General features: G+C 36.1%; 4 protein-coding genes across 4 annotated transcripts; 3 read left to right on the top strand and 1 right to left on the bottom strand.

Annotated features, from left to right (window-relative positions):
- The first annotated feature begins 1,052 nt into the window (after positions 1-1,052).
- On the top strand, positions 1,053-1,686 carry LOC140176245 (uncharacterized). Its single transcript, XM_072206181.1, has 2 exons — positions 1,053-1,524; positions 1,598-1,686. Exons 1-2 carry the CDS (start codon positions 1,053-1,055, stop codon positions 1,684-1,686), a joined length of 561 nt encoding a protein of 186 aa, XP_072062282.1.
- Positions 1,687-1,805: 119 nt separating this feature from the next.
- On the top strand, positions 1,806-2,408 carry LOC140176244 (uncharacterized). The gene has a single exon (XM_072206179.1). The coding sequence runs from the start codon at positions 1,806-1,808 to the stop codon at positions 2,406-2,408; it is 603 nt and encodes a 200-aa protein (XP_072062280.1).
- Positions 2,409-3,244: 836 nt separating this feature from the next.
- On the top strand, positions 3,245-4,582 carry LOC112722015 (ATP-dependent DNA helicase PIF1-like). Its single transcript, XM_025773000.1, has one exon. It carries the CDS (start codon positions 3,245-3,247, stop codon positions 4,580-4,582), a length of 1,338 nt encoding a protein of 445 aa, XP_025628785.1.
- Positions 4,583-5,239: 657 nt separating this feature from the next.
- On the bottom strand, positions 5,240-9,402 carry LOC112723007 (uncharacterized). Its single transcript, XM_025774225.3, has 7 exons — positions 8,697-9,402; positions 8,205-8,611; positions 7,654-7,839; positions 7,109-7,301; positions 6,520-6,596; positions 6,185-6,335; positions 5,240-5,812 (listed from the first exon to the last, which is right to left on the bottom strand). The coding sequence occupies exons 1-7, from the start codon at positions 9,192-9,194 to the stop codon at positions 5,516-5,518; spliced, it is 1,809 nt and encodes a 602-aa protein (XP_025630010.1). The 5' UTR covers positions 9,195-9,402; the 3' UTR covers positions 5,240-5,515.
- Positions 9,403-24,834: the final 15,432 nt, after the last annotated feature.

Here is a 24,834-nt window from a genome sequence, read left to right as displayed (position 1 = left end):
TTTTAATTAATAGATACCTGGGACGCCGGAGATCTAGTGCCTCGATGTATACATTGTAATGCATGTATGTGGGATGGAGAGAGATTAGCCAAAAGCAAGAGATATAGGATCCCTAGGTTTGCTCTTTGTTGCATAGATGGAAAGATTTAGTTGCCATTTCTTACAGAGGCTCCTGTACTATTGCATGACCTTCATTATGGTGATCACGAAAATAGTCGATACTTTAGAAAGAACATAAGGAAGTTTAATTCGATGTTTGCATTCACGTCAATGGCGGGGAAGAGCAATTGATCAATCAACAATGGTACTGCACCACCAATATTTTCAATCAATGGACAAAATTACCATACTATTGGAAGCCTTATCCCTCAAGACAATGACAAGCCAAGATTCGCGCAGCTATATATCTATGACACAGACAACGAAATTCAGAATCGAATAAATGTTGTCAGGTACCACATACTACATACATATATTTCCCTTATTACACCATGCATGGCCGCATTGTCAATGATACTAACCATATGCAATATCTTATAACTATAAATGAAAACAACTATTTTAAAACACAGCCTATTTTTTTATCATGTGGTAGGTCTTCTGCATCATGTCATGAGATTGAAACTCATATCGTGGATCAACTGAAGCAAATGTTAGACACACACAACCCACTCTCCAAGATATTTCGATCAACAAGAGATCGGTTCAATGACGTCAACAGAACTGACATAAGATTAAAATTGATTAGGAGGAGAGATACTGATGGCAGAGTTTACAACCTACCAACGGAATTTGAGCTTGCTATTCTTATTGTAGGAGACATTAACGAATTATCAATTGATAGGGATATTATACTTGAGTCTACTACTAACAAGTTGCAAAGGACAGATGTAATGCATCTGCTGTACTTGGCCTTACACTATTCTTTAGTATTCCCATATGGAGAAGATGGCTTTAGGACCGGCATTGCCACATCTGCTAGATATGACATCAACGACACCAAAAAAAGGAAAAATATCACCATGCGCGAATTCTTCTCATTTCGTATTTAAATGAGGGGACATGAGTCTCCCTTATTGTTACATTCGAAGAGATTGTTCCAGCAATTCATAGTGGATGCATATTCTATGATTGAATCCGAGCGACTAAGATTCATCAGAAACAACCAACCAAAATTGCGCGTGGACAAGTATAGTGCACTGCATGAATCATTGGTAAGGGGGGAAGCTAATGCAGTTCCCGCCGGTCAAAGAATTATTTTACCAAGCAGCTTTACAGGTGGTCCAAGGTACATGTTTAACAACTGCAAGGATGCATTTGCTATTTGCAAATATGCGGGGTATCCAAGTTACTTTATGACCATTACGTGCAATCCGGAATGGAACGAGGTTAAGCGATTGCTAAAGGACACTGGTTTCAAACCAGAAGAGAGGCCTGACATCATTTCAAGGGTATTCAACATAAAGCTAAACGAGTTGATCATGGACTTTAAGCAAGGAAGATTTTTTGGGAAGATTGTGGCATGTAAGTTAACTTTCATATATTTCATGCGCATGGTTTGTTGCTTATAACTAACTTAATATTATAATATGCACAGATGTCTGCACAATAGAATTCCAGAAGAGGGGATTACCACGCGCATATATTGCTGTTCATGCATCCGTTGGACAAGCCAAGGTCACCTGATGATATTGACAAGCACATCTCAGCCAGATCCCTGATAAGATAATGAGGCCAAAACTATATGCAGCTATGGAGAAGTTCATGGTACATGGACCATGCGGCAAGTACAACAACAGTAGCCCATGTTAAATGGTAGGTGCTCAAAATTTTACCCAAAACCATTCAGGCCAAGGACTGTTATTGATGATGCTGGATTCCCTAGATATAAAAGATTAGATAATGGTCGCACTATCATGAAGAAAAACATCACTCTTGACAATTCATATATTATTCCCTATAATCCATCACTGCTGCTAAAATACGGTTGCCACATCAATGTTGAGCATACATGCCAAACATCTGCAATCAAGTACCTGTTCAAATATGTCCACATAGGGAATGATGGGGTCACTGCTACATTCTACCAAACCACAAATGAAGCTGATACCATACAAGTAGTTGACGAGATACGAAACTACTATGATTGCAGGTACATATCAGCATGTGAGGCATCATGGCGAATTCTTGGATATGAAATTCAACTGAAGGAGCCTTCTGTTATTAGATTACCTTTTCACCTGCCAAATGAGCACCCAGTCGTATTTAGAGACCATGAAAACATTGTGGATGTTATCGACATAATTGATGGGAAGTTGACAAAGCTTCTGGCATGGATGCTTGCAAATAGATTGTTCGAATTCGGTAGATCCTTAACGTATAGCCAATTTCCAACCAAGTTTGTATAGAAGGATGATATTTCAATGTGCATGCCGAGGAAGCAAGGATTTTCAGTTGGGAGACTAACACATGTTCCACGTGGGAACGACGATGACTACTATCTGAGGCTGTTACTAAATATACAGAAGGGGTGCCTAAGTTTTGTTGATTTACGCACTGTTGATGGTGTTCTATATGACACATTTAAGGAAGCCTGTTATGCACTGGGGTTGCTGCAAGACGACAAAGATTTCATTGATGCATTACTAGAGGCAAGCACATGGGCGTTTGCAAACTATCTTTGAGACCTTTTTGTTGTGCTGCTATTGTCAAATAACATTGGTAGACCAGCAATTGTATGGCAGCAATGCTGTCATGTACTATCTGAAGATGTACTATACTCACAAAGGAAATGCATGCAATGCGAAGGTTAGACCAAATGCATATGTATTGCCTCTTCTAAACTCATGAAGCATACATCTACTAAGGATAATTATTCTGGTTAGTAACCCCACTAATTCTCATGTGCAGACATACACCTATCTGAGGAACAAATAATGAATATGACGTTAACAAAGATAGAGAAGAAACTACAGGCCAATGGTCGCTCTCTCAAAGAGTATGATCATATGCCTCTACCAACTCTGGATGTTATTGATGGATTAGACGACAGAATGTTGATGGACGAGCTTAACTTTGACTTATCATCTCTAAAGGATGAGTTGTCAATTTGTCATCAAACTTACAGAGCATGAATGAAGCTCAAAGAAAGGCATTTCATATCATAAATAATGCTGTTAACAAGCACGAAGGTGGTTTCTTCTTTGTCTATGGGTATGGTGGGACCGGTAAGACATATCTATAAATGACCCTTTCAGCTGCAATTCGTAGTGAAGGTCATATTGTGCTCAATGTTGCATCAAGTGGCATTGCCTCTCTACTCCTTCCAAATGGGCGTACTGCGCATTCCAGGTTTAAGATACCCTTGGATATAAATGAGGACTCAATATGTTGCATTAAACAAGGAAGTTCATTGGCAAGGTTGGTCTGCAAGGCTAAACTAATCATCTGGGATGAGGCACCAATGTTGAACAAACTTTGTTATGAATTACTGGATAAGTGCTTGTGCGACATACTTAGGTTCGAGTCTTACTACAATGCAGATTTGCCTTTCATGGGGAAGGTTGTCGTCCTAGGTGGAGACTTTAGACAGATACTACCTGTCATTCCAATGGGATCACGTCAAGAAATTGTGCATGCTTCAATAAACTCTTCATATTTGTGGCGCTTCTGCCAGGTCCTTACACTAACAGAAAACATGCGACTAACAATGGGAACGAATGTATCTGAGGTAAGCATGATCAAAGAATTTGCTGACTGGCTACTAAAAATTGGTGATGTGTTGGTAAGGGACTCAACAGAAGGCGAATCAGAGGTGGAGATTCCAAAAGAAATGTTAATACATGATAGTGCAGAGGCATTTCGTGAATTGGTGATATTTGTCTATCCAAAATTGTTGAACAACATTAACCGCATGGAATACTTCAAGGAAAGATCAATTCTTGCTCCCACGTTGGAAGTGGTTAACGAGGTCAATGCATACGTAATGCAACAATTAAGTGGTGAGGAAAAAACTTATCTTAGCTCCGATACATTGTGCTTTGAGGAAGGGAACATGGAATCCGAGTTAGAAACGCTAACCCCAGATGTCCTAAATGCCATTAATTGCTCCGGACTGCCTCCACACCAACTAACATTGAAAGAAGGCGTGCCTGTGATGTTTTTCCGTAATATTGATCAATCAAGTGGGTTATGTAACGGAACAAGGCTACAGGTAAGAAGGCTGGGCACTCATGTAATTGAATGTATGACATTGACTGGAGACAAAACTGGGCAGGTGGTACTAATTCCACGCATGAACATGATATCTAACAACCAGACTCTTCCATTCAGGTTTCAGCGGAGACAGTTTCCCATTATCGTTTCGTTCGCTATGACTATTAATAAGTCACAAGGACAAACGTTAAGCACAGTTAGGTTGTACCTGCCTAGGCCTGTTTTCACTCATGGGCAATTGTACGTTGCTTTGTCACGAGTAAAATCTAAGCAAGGACTGAGAGTTTTGATTCAGAATCATTCATCTGTACTTCCTAATACAACGATAAATATCGTATACAGAGAAGTTTTTCGTAACTTAGCCTAAAATAATCACCATGTTTTTTACAATTTCTCATCCATGAATTATGAATTCAATAAATACAGTGCAATCTATTCTTAATGCTAGTACTTATAAAAAATCAGGTTAAAATTTTATTTTTATAAAACTTTTTAAAGATATATTTCTCCAAATCTAGTATATTGTCTAATAAATTAACCTTCAAATATATGATGTCATTTGCCAATGAGTTATAACTCAAATGACATTGTCTCTCCATACTCACCTAAGAGATTGTGGGTTCGAGTTTTCCTATCTTTAGTAATATACATATATGATGTCATTTCATATAGAAATTAACTTTCATCCACCAAATATTGCCCCAAAAACAACTTTCAATCTCAATGTTTCATGTGAAAGGATCAAATAACTTTGCTTTTAACTCTTTTTACATTTACTCGATCACATAATTTCGTTTGTTAAAATTCAAGCATCTTTTTAAGAAAAAAATATTCTGGAGAATGCTAGATTACCATTTACCAAGGGACCAGTATTTTTGGAGGGAAAAAAACTAGCTAGAGCTGGTTCAAATACAACGAAAAAATTGTGCTCTAACATTTCATGTTCTGGAATTATACTTGATCAGTACCTAAGTTTGCTCGACAAGATTCTTCTATTATGTATTACAGCAACATCAGGATCATATCTCATAAAATCCATTTATATGTATCTAACCATAAATCATGCTACTATCAAAGTATCAATAACATTTATTTCTCTTACCAAGGTTTCTACACTCTTGATACATATCCTGTAAGGGACCAAAGAGCTGCTTAATTTACAACATATGTGCCCATGCATATCCTAGTATTGCCTCCTCTTTTATACTAGAAATAAATTCAGGCTGCAACTTGCCAGCAGCTTTATTAATATATCAGACTGAAAAAAATTCCCAAAGATGCAAATATATACCAAAGGTCTCTAAAGGTCCACACACAAGTAGGCGATGACTGAGCCGGCGCGTCGCTTGGTCCGCTGGCTAACCTTCCACTTTTCAACAAGTACCTTCTTTATGTTGGGACAGCTAGAAACAACCGTGGCTACACCAGCTGAAGTTATACCAGAGCAATAAACCATGTGACATGATTCCAGCATCGTGCAACTTTTCACAAGATGTGCTAGACCAACGTCAGTAATTTGACGGGAGTGTGAAAGTACTATTTCTTTAAGCAAGGGACAGTTTTCTCCCAGCTCAACCATCGCCATATCACCCAACTTCTGCAATTGTGATGAGGAAAAAAATGAATTGAAACGTAAACAAAAAATTGAACAAAAAAAGTACTATATTCATAATGAAATATTCAACTTTCACATAGATATTAAGTGATTATGCAGTGCAGTTGCAGAGTCCACATATATGCCTAAAGCAGGGGTTTGGCATCAAGTATCTCCAAATATACTAAAAAATCTATGCACTACTTAAAAATGTGAATGTAGTTCATCAATGCTATTTTAGGGGAACAACAATGATGGAATCAAGAAAATCTTGGAAAAGACCACGAAAATTAGAAAGCAAATAGTTGAAACATGGAACTTAAAAAAGCTATATGTACTTTCGATATAGAAAGAGAGACAGAGATGAGCACATACCGGCAGCACGCTCACATCTATATAACAGAGTTGAGGGCATCCCCTTGCAATGGCTATCACTCCAGCATCTCCAACTAGGTGGCAACCACTAACATTGAGATACTGAAGGTTACAACCCTCAGATACTGCGATAAGAGCCTCATCCCCAACCCTAGTAATTTAACAAACATGATTAATGTAGACATTCTACACAATAGTACTGATGATATAAGAAAAGAAGTACAGGAGTTATCAACACAATAAAACAACCAGACAAAATTGTTAGTGTAGGTGAAAATGATTTCAAATTTTCAGTGGAAAATGGAGCGATAGATATGTAGTGAGAAAGGTTTTACCTATCACAGAATCGGATGCTAAGATCAGTTAGCAAATTACAATGCTCTCCAACCGCAATGATTCCTTTAGTCCCAATCTAATCACAGTGTAAAGAAAGGAAAAAAAAAAGAGGGGGGGGGGGGGGGAATGGTGAGGAGAGAGAGAGAGAGAGCAATAAACAAACATATAAGATTTCTTTGATAAAACTCATAAAAGTTTAATTCGTTCAACAGAAGTTATTTGGGACTGACATTCATGACCAAATACTACCTCTCAAAATGCTTCTCCTATATCCCTCATTTTCTCTTAGGAGGAAAAATAGAAGTAAATCATTACATGTGAATAAACTCATCGAAATGTGCAAAGTTTAACCATATAATAACCTAGACGAGGACCTGTAGTTAATAATGAGTAAAAATGAATTAGAACATGGTAAACCTTATTAGCCTACAAATAAAGTAACAAGGTATATCATGGTGTTTAAAATTTACAATGGCAGGGTCAGACTTTTCTTATCTAGTGGAATTGGTTATAACCATGTATGGAGAACCCAAAAAAATAATCCCATCCATGCCAGATTTAAAAATCTACATCTCGAAGACAGATTACCTCATAACATCGACGAATATGAAGTTTCTTTAAACTCCTGCAGCCCTTAGCAATACTACAAATGGCTTCATCTCCAATGCCCGAGCAATCCACCAAGTGAAGAGCTTGCAAGAATTTGCAACCCTGTCCAACCTTAAGAAGGCCAACATTGCCAATTCTTTGGCAGTAAAGCAATGCTAACTCAGTGAGATGCCTGTGCATTTTGAAAGCTGGATTAACATCACAGATTAAGGATCAATTCTACTAATTTTACCAAATTTTTTCTAACTTGTGCCATCAAGTATACTATAATGCCAACATCATGAACTAACATTCATATACATATGAGAGGTCCACACCATGGTTACATCTGTCAGAAAGAAGGATGGGCAATAAGTTTAATTGAGTGAAGTGAAAAAAAGATTGATAGAAAAAAAAAAGCACAAAATCCCCCAGTCAGACAATTTTTCAAAGATTATAGCATTCTGGTTAAACAACACATGCATATTATTTAGAACATTTCATACATAAATTATGTCAAGGAAAAAAATAAAATAAAAAATTACTTGCAAGATTTCCCAATGGATTCTAGTCCAATGGTTCCAATGTTGTGGCATCCATTGACTTCAAGATGTGTAAGCTCCTTGCAGCCAGTAGCAATTGCTTCCAAACCCTTGTCAGTTAGGTAATAACAATCAATTAAAGTCAAATTCTTCAACTTCTTACATCCTTTCCCAATGGCACGCAAGCCCCTGAATGTTAAGACATGATCATAAGGAGGATGCATAACTATTGATCAGATCCATCACCCATGCAAGAAGAGATTATGGACACATGCAGAACAAGTCCTAAGTTTATCAACACAAAATAGACAAGAAGAAAATTGCTACAATGGAGCTCCTCAGTTCCCTTATTCTAAATTATCAACTACAAAACTTTAATCAATTCATAAATCAGGAAAGGAATTTTCCAACATGGAGTAAGCCTTGGAGTAACTCATGGTATATAATACCGACGTAACAAAATGGAGTCAATAAAAAAATGAAGCAAAATCCGGGAGAAAAAAAAAAATACAAGGCCAAAAATAACGAAGAAAATTTCCAAGAGAGGCGCTCACTTATCAGTAAATCTCTGAAAACTATATAGTGCCAATAACTCGAGGGACAAACAAGCAGCGCCTACAGACTTCAATGCATCATCTGTTAGATTAACACATTGCAGCTTTAGAACTTTCAAATGGGGACATCCTTGAGCCACAGCAAGCACCCCTTTATCGTGTATGTACTCGGAATCCAATGTCAACGTCTCAAGTGATCTGCAATATGATCCTACAGCTTCCATGGAGACATCAGTTATCTTGGCACAAGCTGCCACACCAAGAGATTTCATGGATTTCCCCACACCCAATGCAAATTCAGTGAAACCGCTATCGGTCAAGCCTTCGCAGAATCGAAGATTCAAGTCTTCAAGTTGCTTGCAACACTGTCCAATGGCAGCCAGACCTTGATCTCCAATAAAACAACCCTAAAAAATCCTCAGCAAATTATAAACTGCATTGATATTTGATAAGGGGAATCTTGAATTGAAGAAAAACAGGGTGAGAAATTACCTGCAAGTCCAACGATTTTAAGAAGGTGCATTTGTAAGCAAGGGATTTCAAACCGTCGCTAGAGACGTTAGAACACCAGATCAAGCTCAAGCGCTCGAGCCTAGGAAGGCCTTCGCCAAGAGCAGCCAAGCCGGCATCGGATAAACAGAGCGAATCGGGATTGGTCTCGGCGGAGGAGGTGTTGTCGGCAACGCAATGCACCTTGAGAGAGCGCCTTCTAGCGGGAACGGGAAGAGAGAGGGGAAGGGGAATGGAGAGACGCTCGTCGATGTGGAGGTTGCGGAGATTGGAGAAGCGGGAGGGGAGGAGGTGGAGGAAGATGTCAGGGGAGGCGGAGGCGCCGATTCGGAGGCTGGAGCGGGAGAGGCGCTCAAGGCGAAGCCAGCGGCGGCAGACGAGGGAGCATGCGTCGCGGCTGGATTTGGTGGCGAGGTGGCCGAAGATCTCGACCATCAATTCATCGGGGAGGAAGGTGTTTATCAAATCGTGGCCTCTCATCTTTCCTCAGTGCTCAGTTCAATTCAATTGGGTTCTATCCTATAATACTTAATACACAATGAATGAAACGTGTTACATTTACCGAATACCTATCACTCTCATCTCTGATCTTACGGTTACGGCAAAAGCGAAGAGAGAGAAGAAGCGGTGCCGTTTTAGACTTAAGACTGTGCCAAAAGCCGAAAGCGGTTGGGTTGGTTGCTTTATTCATACTGTGTTTTTGTCGGATTCCATTTTTTAGACCCGAATTCATACTGGGCTGTTATATGGTCCATTCAAATGTAAAGCCTGTTTCCGAAAATATGACATTTGTTGGATAAATCCACTATATCAATCTTTCTAAAATTTTTTATAATATTTTGTTATTTAGTAAGATCTCAAGCTAGCTAGTAATTTAAAATTTTTCATGCAATAGTTTCTCTTTCTCTCCGTACAGTGACCCTTTTTCTCGTTTCCTTGTGTGATTCTATTGTCATCTCCGATGAGGGGAGGCTTTACTACGGGGGACACTCCCGCGCTCATGAGCCAAACTTGTCCAAAAGAATGAAGAAGGTCCAAATAGGAGGAGAGGTGCACACCTTTACAGGCACAGAATCACCAGTTCCAAAGGAGGAAGAATGGATGCGAGATAATCCTGGGTGTATGGTTCAACCTAAACTCCCAGCCAAGTCTTTCAGTGACATGGCTAGAAGAAAAAGAGTACCAATGACAATGGAAGAGGATGATAGTTTCTCTGAATCGGAGGAAAAATTGACAGAGAAGAGTAATGGAGAGCGAAAAGTAAATAGAAAATAGAACAAGGTAAGAGATGACAAAGACCAGAAACCAAACGTAAGGGTAGAAAAAGTTGCTGGCATTTACAACATTGTTATAAATGAAGCAGTCATGAAGTCTTTAAGGAACCCGTGGTGGGAATGTTTGATTGTTAAACTTTTAGGTCGTCGTATCTCCCTAGCGGTACTGACGAGGAAGCTTGAGGCATTGTGGAGCAAGATGGGAAGCATCGACGTCATCGATATTGGAAACGATTTCTTTATCGTCAGGTTCTTTTCATAGGAGGACCTAGACTTTGCCTTAATAGGAGGACCATGGACGATTTTTTATCATTATCTCTCCATTCGCTTTTAGCAACCTGATTTCAATCTATTAAAGGCAACCATTGACACGATAGCGGCATGGGTAAGACTACCTGGCCTGGCTATTGAGTATTACAATGAGGACATATTAAAAAGAATTGAAAACATAGTGGGGAGAACCATGAGAGTGGACACTCATACTGCAGAAAAATGCAGAGGTAAATTTGCATGACTGTGTGTGAAATTGAACCTGACTGAACCTCTAGTTTCACAATATTCAATTAATGGAATAAAATATGGAGTTGAATATGAAGAACTCCATTGTATATGTTTTAACTGTGGAATGGCAGGATATGAAAAATTCAACTGTCCGATGTTACAAAAAGCGGCTGAAACGAACGGAATAATAGCAGCACAGCTACTGGTGCAGTAGAGGAAAGACAAGAGGAGAATCAGAAGAGTCAAAGTCAAGAAAGGGGTAATATTGTCATTACAAAAAATGAAAAGGGCAAAAAAGTTATCCAACATGATAATGACACCTACGGACCTTGGATGCTGGTCCAGCGTCCTATGCGTGGCAAGAAGGTGGGCAAAATGGGAGCTAGTACAAGCAATGCAGGTGGTAATGCGCTAAATGCAAAAGATACTGCCATGACAGTGCCAGGTACAAGGTTCTTGATCCTTCAACAAGAAGAGAATGATGTCTTGCAAAACAATCCTGAGAGACTACCCAATTATGTGGAAAAGGAGAATATTGTTTGTTTATCACAATCTCAACCATCTTCTAGAACCCGCCCGAACTCCCCACAAAAGACAACCCAACCCAAAGCTTTACCTGCCCAAAACCAAACCTCAAAACAAGCCCAGAATGCATCTCTAGCCCAAAATCCAAAAATGACACCACAACAGACTCTACCTTTGTGTGATGTTCTAACCCAGCCTAACTTTGCTCCTACACATAACCCCGTTCCTAACTAGACTACCTCCAACCCAACTATGAAACAACTAACATGACCAAGACAATGACTATGTTCCTACCAACCCTTCCCTCTTGAACCATTCAACCCTTCCACACCATCATAGTGTAAATTGGCAAGTGTCTCAATATACTTCCCAAGACACGGCAATGAAAGACACTTTTGTACCAGAATCAGCTCTGTTGGATGACAAAAATGAGGACCAGGAACCCAAACCACTTGACTTCAGTTCTGTTGGGACAGATGTTATGCTTGAAGCTATCAATAATTATGAAGAAGATGTACGACTGAAACTCCCTCAAATAATAGACGAACCCATGGTGAATGGAAATATGGAATGTGAGACAAGCCCCGCTCTTCAAGAGAAGGAAAGTGATGCTATAGCCTCCAAGGGGGACAATGCCTAGTATGTTCCTTTTAGCGTTCTGTTGCTTCCTGATAAAGGAAGTTTGATGCTGTCTTGATAGATATTATAATTGTTATTGCGAGAATTGTAGGGGAGAAGCTAGCTCAGCTTTTAGCCACTCCCTTAGAGAATTGGTTCGACAAAGAAATTCCGATTTGTTAATTTTGCTAAAAACCCATTGTAGTGGTGAACAGTTCCAAAAGGTGATTAAAAGTTTTGGTTTTAGTCATAGCCATGTTGAGGAAGCAAGAGGATTCAGTGGAGGTATATGGTTGCTATGGAGAAATCCTAACATAAAGATTGAAGTTATGATGTCAACACCTCAGTTCGTGCATTGCAGAATTGTTCACGATAACAAGAGTTGGATTATGTCAGCAATATATGCTAGCCCACAACCGAATGCAAGAGAGGAGCTATAGAGAAAATTGACAAGAATAGCAACGAGTATGAATGAGGATTGACTGCTTCTGGGAGGCTTCAATGAAATTGCTTGTCCATCAGAAAAGAAAGGAGGGGGACAAAATGATACCCAGGCGTGCCGAAAATTTGCAAACTGGATCAACAACTGTTTCCTAATAGACCTGAGACATGTAGGGACTAAGTATACTTGGAGGGACCCTAAGTGGGAAGGGCGGGAAAGAGACTTCAAGAGACTTGATCGTGCACTAGCTAATGCTCCTTGGAGAACTAGCTACCCTAAAGCAAGAGTTGACGTACTTACAAGAATTCAGTCTGACCACCATCCCATTATGGTTTCTCTGGAACCTCCCAAAAGTAGAACTAGTAATAGACCATTTAGATATGAGGCCATGTGAAGGCTACATCCAAAATTCCCAGAGTTCATACAAGAAAGATGGGGAAATAAGGAAAATTTACTTGAAGCCTTGGAATCTCTCAAGGATGATCTCAAAGTGTGAAATAGAGAGGTTTTTGGCCATGTAAGAAGGCAAAAACATAGAATTATGAATAGAATTGGAGGGATACAAAGAGCTAGTGACTATGGTCGCAATCCCTTCTTGGAGGAGCTGGAAAAGGAGTTAACCAAGGAGTTAGAGGATATCCTTGATAGAGAAGAAACTCTATGGAGACAAAAATCAAGAGATGATTGGGTGGTAAAAGGTGATAGAAATACACGCTATTTCCATACCAAAACAATTATTAGACGGAGAAGAAATAAGATCTTGAAGTTAAGAAAACAGAATGGAGAGTGGATAGAGGAACCAGGTGAATTGTTGGAACATGCCGTTAATTTCTTCAAAGATTTGTACTCAGAGGAGAACCATAACCTCCCCCCTCTTCATTCCAATACCTTGTACCCACCTCTTGATGAGGACATTGGCAAGACGCTAAGCTGCACCCCACACACTGAAGAAATCAAAAGAGCTATCTTTGACATAGGGTCGTGAAAAGCACCGGGAACAGATGGGTTTCCAGCCTTGTTTTTTAAGGAAAACTAGTGTATGTTCTCGTATCCTGTACGGAGTAATACATAAAATTATATAAATTTTTTTTAAATTTAAATAAAAAATATATATAGTAATTATTATTATAAATATTTTATAACTTAAAAGTATTAAAAATAATTAATATTTGTTTTAATCAATTTGGATTGGTTGAATGATCATCTTATTTGTCCGGTTAAGCAAATATTTGGAGTTCGAATCTCGTCTTGTGTGTATAAATAATCCATTAGTTAGCGACAGACTCTTAATAAATAGAGCATCAATATGTGGTGGATTAGTCGTCCTCGACTTGCTGAGTTAGGAATTCGTAAAAAAAATTGTATTTTTTTTTTATCAAAGTTATGTAATTTCATTACTGAAAATTGGTCCAATTTGGACTACAGACAGAAATTGTAATAAAGAGAATAGGAAGTTCCAACTTTAATAAAATGACTTAAACATAAGGAAACTAAAGAGGTAAAGTAAAAACTTAAGGGTCTCATCTTCGCTCACATACACTTCTTCTGGCCATCTCCACCATAGTTCTTAAAGGGGTGATTTTAATTTTTACCTTCAAATATCCAGGCGTTTCTTGCTAACCAGATTTTCCATAAGAGGTTTGCTGCTACTGCCCTTTTTTCAATCGAATTTTCTTCCATTCTCAGTTCTTCTTCCAACTGAATTCACCACTTCTATGGTTCTCGAGCTTAAATCTGCCATGGTAAATTTGAACATTTCCAAGTTTTAGTCACATTTGGGCACTCCCAGAAACGATGAAAAAATGCTTTTTTGTGACCGATTGCATTTTGGGCACCAGAGTTCGATGGATTGTATTCGGGCGTTCAACCTTTCTTTCACAAGGAGTCCTCCATGCATCAGGTTCCAGAGCAAATTTTTTATTTTCGGTTGACAATTAATTTTTCATATGCTCCTCCATAAGAAAAAAAAATGTATTTGTCTTTAAAATAGATTAATTTTTCATTAATAGCAATACTTATGGACTTTTGTCTTTGTTGTAATTTACTTGGGACAATTTTATTCGTTGGTATCATATTCATTTTTGAAGTCAAAACAATATAATCAACATTGTTACTCGTCAAAACTTCACATTTTATGAAATAATTTTTAAATTTTCAAATTCATAAACTTATATCATTATAAAAGTTATTAGATCGATTAATAGTTCTTGGTAATATGGTGTACCGAAATACCATCGTTGAGTATTAGTTAGTGTGAAGAGAAACCAATAATAACTTTTGTTATTCAATATATAATTTATTCTATTAAAAAATAAATTAATATTTCCTAAACTTGTAAATATATTTTTTTCTAATTTCTTACACCATTATTTACCATTAAAAAATAGTAAATGATCATACTATCCTACAATATATACGATGTACAAAGTAATTTCTTATCTTGAAATTAATTCTGGTTAGCGAGATAAAATTTAAAATATTTTTTTATTTTCTTACTCAAATTTAAATTTAAATTTAGAATTGATTAACAACTCATCCTTTTTTAATTTTAATAAAAAAATAAATTGGTTAGATGCAAAATATTTAACATTTAATAATTTCAATCATTTAAATTTTAATTACCAAAAATTAGATTAAAAATTAATTATAAACTTAATAATCAATAATATATATTATATTAGTACGTAAATAATAATATCCAATATATTGATTATTTATTTTTTTTGACAGAATTAATGTATAATTTATTGAGAATTGATTTATTATCCAAAATTTTTTTCATAAACTTTGTAATATATGAAAATAGTGATCTTATTTTTTATTATTATTTAAAAAATTCTTCATAATTTTTTAATTATGTAATTAACTTTTATTGTTGCTTTTATACTAAAAAATATCAATTTATACTATTTACATATTTTTCACTACTAATAAATAAATAAGTATTTGTACTATTATGCTTATTGTCTTAGATGATGACTTAAATTACTTATTTTGTATGTTAAATTTATTAAATATTAAGATGAAAAAATTGTTGAATAAATTATATAAATAGTCATTATAGAAAAGAAAAAAATTATATATCATATATAATAATCCTTGATATATGTATAGTGTCATGTATATATTAAGATTATCTATTTTAATTATGTGAGTAATTATTGTTATTTTTATTTTTTCGTTACATTAGAAAATAATATTTAAAGCTAAAAAAGCGATAATTAATTTTTTTAATTTGAATAAAAATGTCTTGTAAATATATCCAACTTTTATATATACTAAGTGTTATAATGTTAAATAGTTTAGTATTTACTATAACAATGACTCAAAATATTAATCCAATATATATTTGGGGCTGATTTTTATGGTAATCAAAAGTATGAGTGTGTAGTCATCTATTATGGGGTATGGGTGTGCTTCACCATAATGTGGGGCAGCTTTATGTGACATTAGACAGGAGCAATTCGGACCATACGAATTGCTATGAATAAAATATATGGTGCAAATCGGATGGTCTGATTTGCTAGGAGGGAAAATTTGAATTTCGGATGGTGCAATTCGGACCGTCCGTTTTGTTTTTTTTTAATAAATAGGAAAATCAAATCGTAGGGTCCGATTTGATTATTATAAGAATTTTTTGAACGAGTTTGAATAACTCGTAGGGTCCGATCTGTGGGGTTATATGTATATAAAAATGTGTAACTCATAGATAAGGCAGAGAGCGTCTTCTTCCCCACACCATGTGTTCTTCTGTGTTTTTATACTTCTTCTGGTTCTTTTTTCTTTCTTATGAGGTTAAAAAAATTTGATTGTGAGGGTTCTATTTTTGTTTAGGTTGTTGAGGAAAATGGATGATAGAGTTCTTTTAAGAGTATATTATTTTGGTCAGATTTTGTTAGAAACATCTGAAGGAGTAAAATTTATTTGTGAAAATCCATTAGATGTTGTTATTCCCTTCACAATCTCATTTGAAGAGCTGAAAGGTGTCATATATGAGAAGATAGATTCTGCGATGTCAAGGAAGATATCATGTATTTTATACAGATATCCCATCACAGTATTTGGTGGATTCGTTCAATTTCAAACCAAATATATAACCGATGAAGCGAGTATGCAAGAGATGTTTTCAATGTATATTGAAATTCGTGGCCAGATGTCGTTCATCGAGCTGTACATTGAATTCGAACAATCTGAGGCCGACCGAAATATTATACGAGAAGATTACAATAGTGACAGTGAGGAAGAGTTCGAAAGCAATTATGAAGTTGTGGATCCAAATGGAGATGAAGATCAAGGTGATGGCACCACGGCTCCAAATGTGACAGACGTGGCAAATGCACTGGCAAATGAAGTGCCGTTCGAGGAGCCATCTTTCATGCGAGTGTTGGATTTGGAAGCCATGCATGCTCCGAAGTTTCTAGATTACATGAGCGCCAGTACGTAATTGCCTATTATTATAAGACGGATTAGAATTCCGTAATAAATTATATTGAGTGATGGAGCAAATAGTTAAGTGACATGTGAAAGTATATTTAATTAGCATTTGTTTATGTGTTGAATAAGTTAAGTGTAGGATAATAATATTGTATGTTAGTTATTAATGGAGCAAATAGTTAAGTGACATGTGAGAATATATTCAATTAGCATTTGTGCAGGTGTTTATGTAGTTAAATGTAGGGCAATAAAAATTTTTGGTTAGTCATTGATGTAGTTAAATATTAATTACTGTTTGTTAAACAATATTTATTTATGTATTTATGTATTTTATTTATTATTTTGTTAAGATTGAGATAATAACCTGATGTAGAGTTTAATAATATGACCATAGATGTATTGAGTGTTTGACTTACCTTTAATTTCGGTTATTAAATTTTCGTATGGCTGCCGTCATGGCAGAAGTCCCTCTTGTTGCAGATGGTGAATTTGCTGTGGGGATGAAATTCAGTTCAAGGGAAGCTGTTATTAAGGTGATGAAAGAGTATGCCATCCGGAGAAGTGTAGACTATCAGGTGTATGAGTCAGAGCCGATGACCTTTTATGCCAAGTGTACACAGTATAGGGAGGAGTGTGATTGGCTTATCGGGGTTAGCATGATCAGCAGAAAGTACTGTTGGGTTATTAGGAGGTTTAATGGTAGTCACACCTGTACCAGAGCCACCATTTCTCAGGATCATTCGAAGCTGGATTCTAACACAATTGCAGAAGCAATAAAGCCATTGGTTGAGGCTGACCCCTCCTTAAAGATAAAATCAGTTATTGCAGAAGTGCAATCGAAGTTCAATTACACCGTCAGTTATCGGAAAGTATGGTTGGCTAAGCAAAAGTCAGTAGAAAAAATATTTGGAGGTTGGGAAGTATTGTACGAAGCTTTGCCGATTTGGTTTGAGGCCATGTGTCATAAGGAGCCATCAGCTATCGTCCATTTTGAGACTATGCCTACATACCAAGGCGATGACTTGGTAAATGATATCCGGGTGTTGCATCGAGTCTTTTGGAGTTATTACCCATGCATTAGAACATTTAGACATTGTAAGCCAGTTGTCTAGGTGGATGGGACTCACTTGTACGGAAAGTATAAGGGTTATTTGTTAGTGGCAGTATCACAGGATGATAACAACAATATCGTCCCAATTGCATTTGCTATTGTGGAGGGAGAGACTTCTGATGCGTGGCACTTTTTCCTTAGTAGCCTGCGACAACATGTTGTGACTCGGGATGGTGTGGGGCTGATATCCGACCGACACGAATCCATCAATGCAGCTGTGGCTCGCAGTAATGGAGCATGATCACCTCCTCGAGCTTTCCATATGTTTTGCATCAAGCATATAGAGTCAAATTTCCTGAGAAAATTCAAGGCACCGTACCTGCAAAAACTTGTCGTTAATATAGGTAAATTGTGTATTTCAAAGTTTGTTATCAACAGGGATACCTTCAATAAGTGTTTCGTAACCCATTTCTTTTTTATTGGTCGCCATTATGCAGGGTATTTGAGGACGGTGCATGAGTACGAAGTGCGTTATCAGCGGTTACGAGAACGGGGCGAGACTTACACTAACTGGTTAAATTGAATCCCCCGGGAACAGTATGCATTAGCATTTGATGGTGGCTACCGATGGGGTCACATGACGACGAATTTAGTAGAATGCATCAACTCAGTCTTGAAGGGTGCACGCAATCTCCCCATCACTGCACTTGTCAAAGCAACATTCTACAGGCTTAATGAGTTGTTCACTAGAAAAAGATCTGAGGCGGAGGCTCGAATTAGTGCTGGTCATATTTTTTCTGAACTTGTGACCTCAAAATTGCATGCAAACCAACTTGCATCAGGGAACATTCAGGTTAATTGCTTCGACAGGCAGAATGAGGTCTTTAAAGTGCGTGAGATGCCAAGTGGGTTGGAGTATGTCGTTGACCTTCGTCGGCACTGATGTGACTGTGGTGAGTTCCAGGTGGACCGGATTCCGTGTCGGCATGTGTTTGCATGTTGTGCAAATCAAAGACTGGATTGGCAAGTGTACGTTCATGATGTGTATAAGATGGACCAAGTTCGACGGGTTTACCGAGCTAGGTTTAGGCCACTGGGGAATCCAACTACGTGGCCTGCATACAACGGGCCGCGATTCGTACCGAATCCGTACCTCCGACGCGTAACGAAAGGTCGCCCCAGGATGACGCGCTTCTTGAATGAGATGGACACGCGAAATTGGTGCAAACACTCCGCCTCTACATTCTGACCTTCTCGGTGCAGCCCCAAATTGGTGCAAACACTCCGCCTCTAAAGTTTCAACACTGCTGATAGTCATCCCTGTGACTGGAAGACCGTCCGTCGGAAGACCAAGAATCATAGCCACATCTTCGAGTGTCACAGCATATTCACCAATCGGTAGGTAAAAGGTATGTGTGTCTGGATGCCACTGTTCAACTAAAACATTTACGAGTGCTTTCTGACACTGGACTATTCCAATTTGAGATGCAAGATAAAAACCAGTAAAACGTAAATGCTCCTCCACCCTATCATCGTACCGATCCGGAGGGACAGGGTGATCACACGTCAACATCCGTAAACTCTACAAAAACATAAATTATAATAAGAAAAACTAGAACAACCAATATTATCAACAAATCATTACTACTAAATACAACAACATACTTAACTCAATTAAAAACGTAACGGTAAACAAATAATTACTATCAAAAAGCAAATACATTACATTATTATATTTTAAACTACTAACAATAATAATAATAATAATAATAATAATAATAATAATAATAATAATAATAATAATAATAATAATAATAATAATAATATCACCGTCACTGACACTGAATTTAAACTACTAACAACCTATGATTAAATTAATAATAATAATAACTATAATTCTGAATTAATAATAATAATAATAATAATAATAATAATAATAATAAGGGATAAGTACGATTTTGATCCCTAAAGTTTTGTGCCAGAATCGATTTCGTCCCTCTTCTAATTTTGGATTTAAAATCGTCCTTAATATTTTTTTTTCGTATTAAAATCGTTCTTTTAAATAAAATTTTTAATTTAATTCCTAAACTACCCCTATTTTAATAAAAAAATAAAATTTTAAAATAAAATAAATATAAATAAAAAAATAAAAAGAAAGCAAGGGGGATACAAAGAAGCGGGGTGGGTAGGGAGAGAAAGAAAGAAAAGAGGGGGGGAGGGGGCAAGAAAGGGGGAGAGGGTGGAGGGGGGAGAGAAGGGGGACGCCATGCCGCCGCACCGCCGCCCGCTGCCCACCTTCCCGCCGCCGAACCGTTTCTTCTTCTTCTTCTTACCGCCGATCCCACCGCTACCCGCCGCTTCTTCAGATTTGTTGATTTGTTGCTTTCTGTTTCTGCTTGTTGATTTGTTGCTTTCTGTTTCTGATTCTCTGTGTGGAGGTGGAGGTGGAGGTTGGGGGCGGGAGTGGGGAGAAGGGAAGACGGGGAGGGGGAGGGAGAGGGGACGTGTGGGGACGCGGGGTGGGGAAAAGGGGGAGACGGGGAGGGGGAGGGGACGCGAGGTGGGGGGAAGGGGGAGACGGGAAGGGGAGGGGACGCGGGGTGGGAGTGGGGGTGGGGGAAGGGGAAAGGGGGGAGGGGTTGGTGGTGGTGGAGTGGCAGTGGGTGTTGATGGTGATGATGATGGTGATGATGATGTTGATAATGGTGGTGGAGTGGCAGTTGGTGGAGGATAACGATGATGATGTTGATTTTCTGAGTTTTGGTTGGTGTGATGCAGATGGTGATGGAGTGGTAGTGGGTGGGGGTCGTGTTGGTGTTGGTGGTGGTGGAGGAGGTAATTATATTGATAGTGGTGAGGGTATTTTTGTCCAAAAACAATTAAAAGGACGATTTTAATACAAAAAAAAAACGTTAAGGACGATTTTAAATCCAAAATTAGAAGAGGGACGAAATCGATTCTGGTACAAAACTTTAGGGACCAAAATCATACTTACCCCTAATAATAATAATAATATCACCGTCATTGGCCCTAAATTTAAACCACTAACAACCTATGATTAAATTAATAATAATAATATCCCGTCACTGACCCTAAATTTAAACTACTAACAACCTATGATTAAAATTTTAATACTAATAATAACTATAATTCTAAATTACTAATAATAATAATAATAATAATAATAATAATAATAATAATAATTATAATTATATTATTATTATTATTATTATTATTATTATTATTATTATTATTATTACCGTCATTGACCCTAAATTTAAACTACTAACAACCTATAATTAAATTTTTAATAACAATAATTATAATTCTAAATTAATAATAATAATAATAATAATAATAATAATAATAATATCACTGAGATATGTTTTTCAAATTGACCTAACAAGAATAATTATAATATAACTAAATTAACAACAATAATTATAATTCTAAATTAATAATAATAATAAAATTAATTAATCATAATAATAATAATAGTAATAACATTCTCATAGGAACGTTGAGCTAGTAACAGCAACAACAACTATTATAACTCTCAAACAATAATAATAATAATAAAAATAAAAATAATAACAATAGAAATATTAATATCACTAATATGTTCTTAACTTGAGTTACTAACAACACCTATAATTAAATTTCTGATAATATTATTTATATTTTTTAAAAAACTAAAAAATAAATTAAGTAACAAACTTATATAATCGGGATGGCTGAGATATTTTATAATATGAAACTCAGGACGATCAACATCTTTAGATTTTAGTTTTTTTGACATTATAACTTTTTTTACTCACTTTAGGAAGAAGAAGAAGATCTGGAGGAGGAAGGGAATGGGAGAAAGGTTGCTGCCGGGAGGAAGAATGAGCTCAACTCGGATAGCTCGAATACATGCAGTGAAGGGAAGCTGGGGTTAGTGGGGCACCGTTCTGGGGACCAACGGCTATTCGACACGTGGCGGGGGAGGAAGAGATCGGACCCACCGATCTGTTGAAGCAATGCGCACCCTCCGATTTGTCAAGAAGATTTTGGACCGTGCAATTTGTTCACATCTGATCCCACACCATGGTAAAGGACACACATTATCCATATACCGGTCCTACCCCAAGGCCCTCTCCATAATAAAATAAAACGCGTATATTTGGGTATAGTAAGATCTCAATGCAAGCAAGATCAACTAAAACCCATTGTTAGGGTCCCAAATCTAACTTAAGTTCATTACCTTAAAGGCCCAATGTAGATAAAGTCCATGCGTCCCCTCTAAATTGACTCAAATTGAATCTCCATTGCTAGTTAGATATGGTAATGAGTACTAAAGGGAGAGTGAGAAGTTTCCTTCCATCCCTCATTCCTATTTAAAAAAAAAATGCTCGCGTTCCTTTTTCGTCATTGCAAGTTTCTGTTTAATTATCCCTTAGGGAACGCAGAATATCTATGAATATTCTTTAAAAAATTTTGAAAAAAGTTAACACAAAAAGATAAAATATAATAATCATAAAATAATCAATTTAATATAATTTAACACAATTTATAACATATTCGTTATGAAAAATAACATTTTAAAAGGAGAAAACATAAAAACATGTTCCAACATAATAACATAACATAATGTTTTGAAACGATACTGAGCCACGTAGTGACGGATTTGAGAGGCAGAGAAAGTGAGTTAGAGAGAGAGGATCGAGGCTGAGAATGAGTTTGGAAGAAAAAAAATTGAATTGGAAGCAGAAATTTGGGTTACTAAATTTAAGAAATGGATTTATGCATGTAATTAGGATAAATTAATAATTTTATATTTGTGTATATTTAATAGGTTCCATGGAGCGGATACTTATGTTCATGTCCTCATTATGGGTGACAAATGGGAAAACCCGTCTTGTCTCGCCAAAAGTCCGCCATCTAGTGGGCTGGTCCGCCCCGCCCCGCCTAGTAAGGCGGTCTTGAATTTCTCCCCCGTTCCACCTAATGGTAGGCTCGCGGGTTGGCGGGATCTCCTTTTTTTATAAACCATTAAATATTAAATAATATATATAATTTCACAACAATTTCAATAAATTTATAATTCCTAAAAATATAAAAAAATTATAATTTTTAAATTCACACACATTAAAATTTTAATAATTATAAATATGTAATAAACATAATTATAAACAAAATCTTTTGAAACAAAATAATAAAACTAACATTGTTCAAACCAAAACAAATATTATCCAAAATATATAATTAAACATCTTCAAGTTTATAATTAATCAAACATAAAATGTAATCCAAAATATAACTTAGAACATCTTCAGTTATCATATTTATCATCTCATAGATTAATAACATAATAGAAATTTGTAAAAAAATGGCCCTAATAAAATAAAAGCTTGGTCCAGCGGGGAAGCCTGTCCCACCCCGCCTCCGCCCTGCCGAAACCCATGGATTAAGCGGTGCGGGATAGGCGGGCTTTTTAAGTTTGGCGGTCTCAAAATTTCAGCCCAACCCGCCTTTTTTGGCGGGTTATGCGGGCCAACCCGACGGATTTTGGCCCGTTTGCCACTCCTAGTCCCTATCCTTTTTCGCGTGACAGGTCGTGAGGAATGAGGATTTCACGAGTCCCCATCTAGCCCTAAAATGCGAGTGATCCCTGCAAATATCCATTTTGACTGTTTTTGTGATAATCAGAGTTTGGGTTATATCATTTTTATAAATTCACATGTATCCTTGTTATAACAATATTAATAGAAGATAAATGGATAAATATTAAGCTATTGTTTGGATATAAAATGGAAAATAAGAGAAAAGAAAATAGAAAGAAAGAAAATGATAGGAAAGAAAAGTATATATTTTTTGTGTGTGTTGTTTAGATAAAGCAAAATTGAATGGAAAGAAAATAGAGGGAAAATTTTCTTTTGCTTGGATGGAAGGAAAAGTAAGAAGAGAAAAAATTATAATAGAGTAAAATTATATTAATATTTTTATATATTATATATAAATTATAATTCAAATGGTAACTCTGTATTTTTACCCATGTTTGCACTTCTGCATTAGTTTTCTTCGCAATTTTGAAGAGAAAAAATTTACATGACCTCTACATACACTTTTATGTTTTTCATTTAATTTCTTTGTTGATCCAAATAATGAAAAATTGATTTTTTCATCCATTTTTTTTCCAACATTTTATTTCCCTACAAATTCTTCTAATCCAAACAATGCATAAATAAGTCACGTTTTTCATATATATAACAATAACTAATATCACATATTAGGTTAATTTACGTTGATAAACTAAAGCCACACTAAAATTACCTGAATCTTCTAAATTCAAAAACGTTACCTAGTTGTCTCCTTTTACATTTCTATATAAAAATCGAATTTAATGAATTCAAATTAGGGTAATAAGTAGTAAATCGAATCTATAGGATTTGAATTACTTGACATTGTGATTCAAAAGTAAATTGAATTCAAAAAATTCGAATTATGTCATCCCCTACTAAATCGAATCTATAAATTTCGATTTATGTAGTCCATGCTAAATCGAAGCAATAAGGTTCGATTTATACTCACTTAGTAGCAATCCAGCTCATTTTAAATTGAATCTCCCTCGTTTAATTTAGTAGCATAGATAGCATCCAAGTAATTCGAACCTTATAGATTCGATTTACTACGAAAACACATAATTCGAACTTCATAAATTTGATTTACATAGAAATATAAATTGAGACATGCACGTAGCCTTTTTTAATTTGGAAGATATACGTAAAATTAGTATGCAAATGGTTTATAAAGGTGATTTACCGCACCCCACATATTATATCTTGTGAAATCATAATATTTTGAGAAGTGATGTATAGACAACTTAAAGGTTAATAAGTCTGAAAAATTTTAGAAAAAAAAAAAATATAAAAAAATTACATGTTGATCCATAAGATTTTCTTAAAAAAAAAATTTGTCCATAGTATATGATTAATAACTTTAAAATTATATATATGTTATTTATTTTATATATTTTTTATTTTATAGAAACTTATAATTTTGTTATCGGCGATGTTAGTAGTTATAGAGAGATTTTTATCTTTAAATAAATTATAGAGAAATTAAAAACAAAATTAGTTGCTATTTTTTTGACAATTTATTTAGTTTTTAGTTCAAATTAAAATTAAATTATATATTCAATTTATATTTGTTTGTTTATCCTAATAATTGTATATAATAGATAATATATTTAACCATGTTTTGAAAGAAACTATTGACTTTTATATAATTGAAAGT

Source organism: Arachis hypogaea, chromosome 11 (genome assembly GCF_003086295.3).
Source record: "Arachis hypogaea cultivar Tifrunner chromosome 11, arahy.Tifrunner.gnm2.J5K5, whole genome shotgun sequence".
In the NCBI taxonomy this organism is placed as follows: Eukaryota; Viridiplantae; Streptophyta; class Magnoliopsida; order Fabales; family Fabaceae; genus Arachis; species Arachis hypogaea.
Note: the sequence above shows the minus strand (reverse complement) of the source record. Positions and strands in the feature narration are given on the sequence as shown.

Bases quoted from the DNA above. Each gene is read 5' to 3' on its own strand.
- LOC140176245 (XM_072206181.1), top strand. From the start codon at position 1,053: ATGAGGGGACATGAGTCTCCCTTATTGTTACATTCGAAGAGATTGTTC. The intron at 1,525-1,597 runs GTAAGTTAACTT...TAATATGCACAG, and splicing joins TTTTGGGAAGATTGTGGCAT to ATGTCTGCACAATAGAATTC.
- LOC140176244 (XM_072206179.1), top strand. From the start codon at position 1,806: ATGTTAAATGGTAGGTGCTCAAAATTTTACCCAAAACCATTCAGGCCA.
- LOC112722015 (XM_025773000.1), top strand. From the start codon at position 3,245: ATGACCCTTTCAGCTGCAATTCGTAGTGAAGGTCATATTGTGCTCAAT.
- LOC112723007 (XM_025774225.3), bottom strand. From the start codon at position 9,194: ATGAGAGGCCACGATTTGATAAACACCTTCCTCCCCGATGAATTGATG. The intron at 7,840-8,204 runs GTGAGCGCCTCT...CTTAACATTCAG, and splicing joins TTTCAGAGATTTACTGATAA to GGGCTTGCGTGCCATTGGGA. The intron at 6,336-6,519 runs GTAAAACCTTTC...TTAAATTACTAG, and splicing joins AGCATCCGATTCTGTGATAG to GGTTGGGGATGAGGCTCTTA.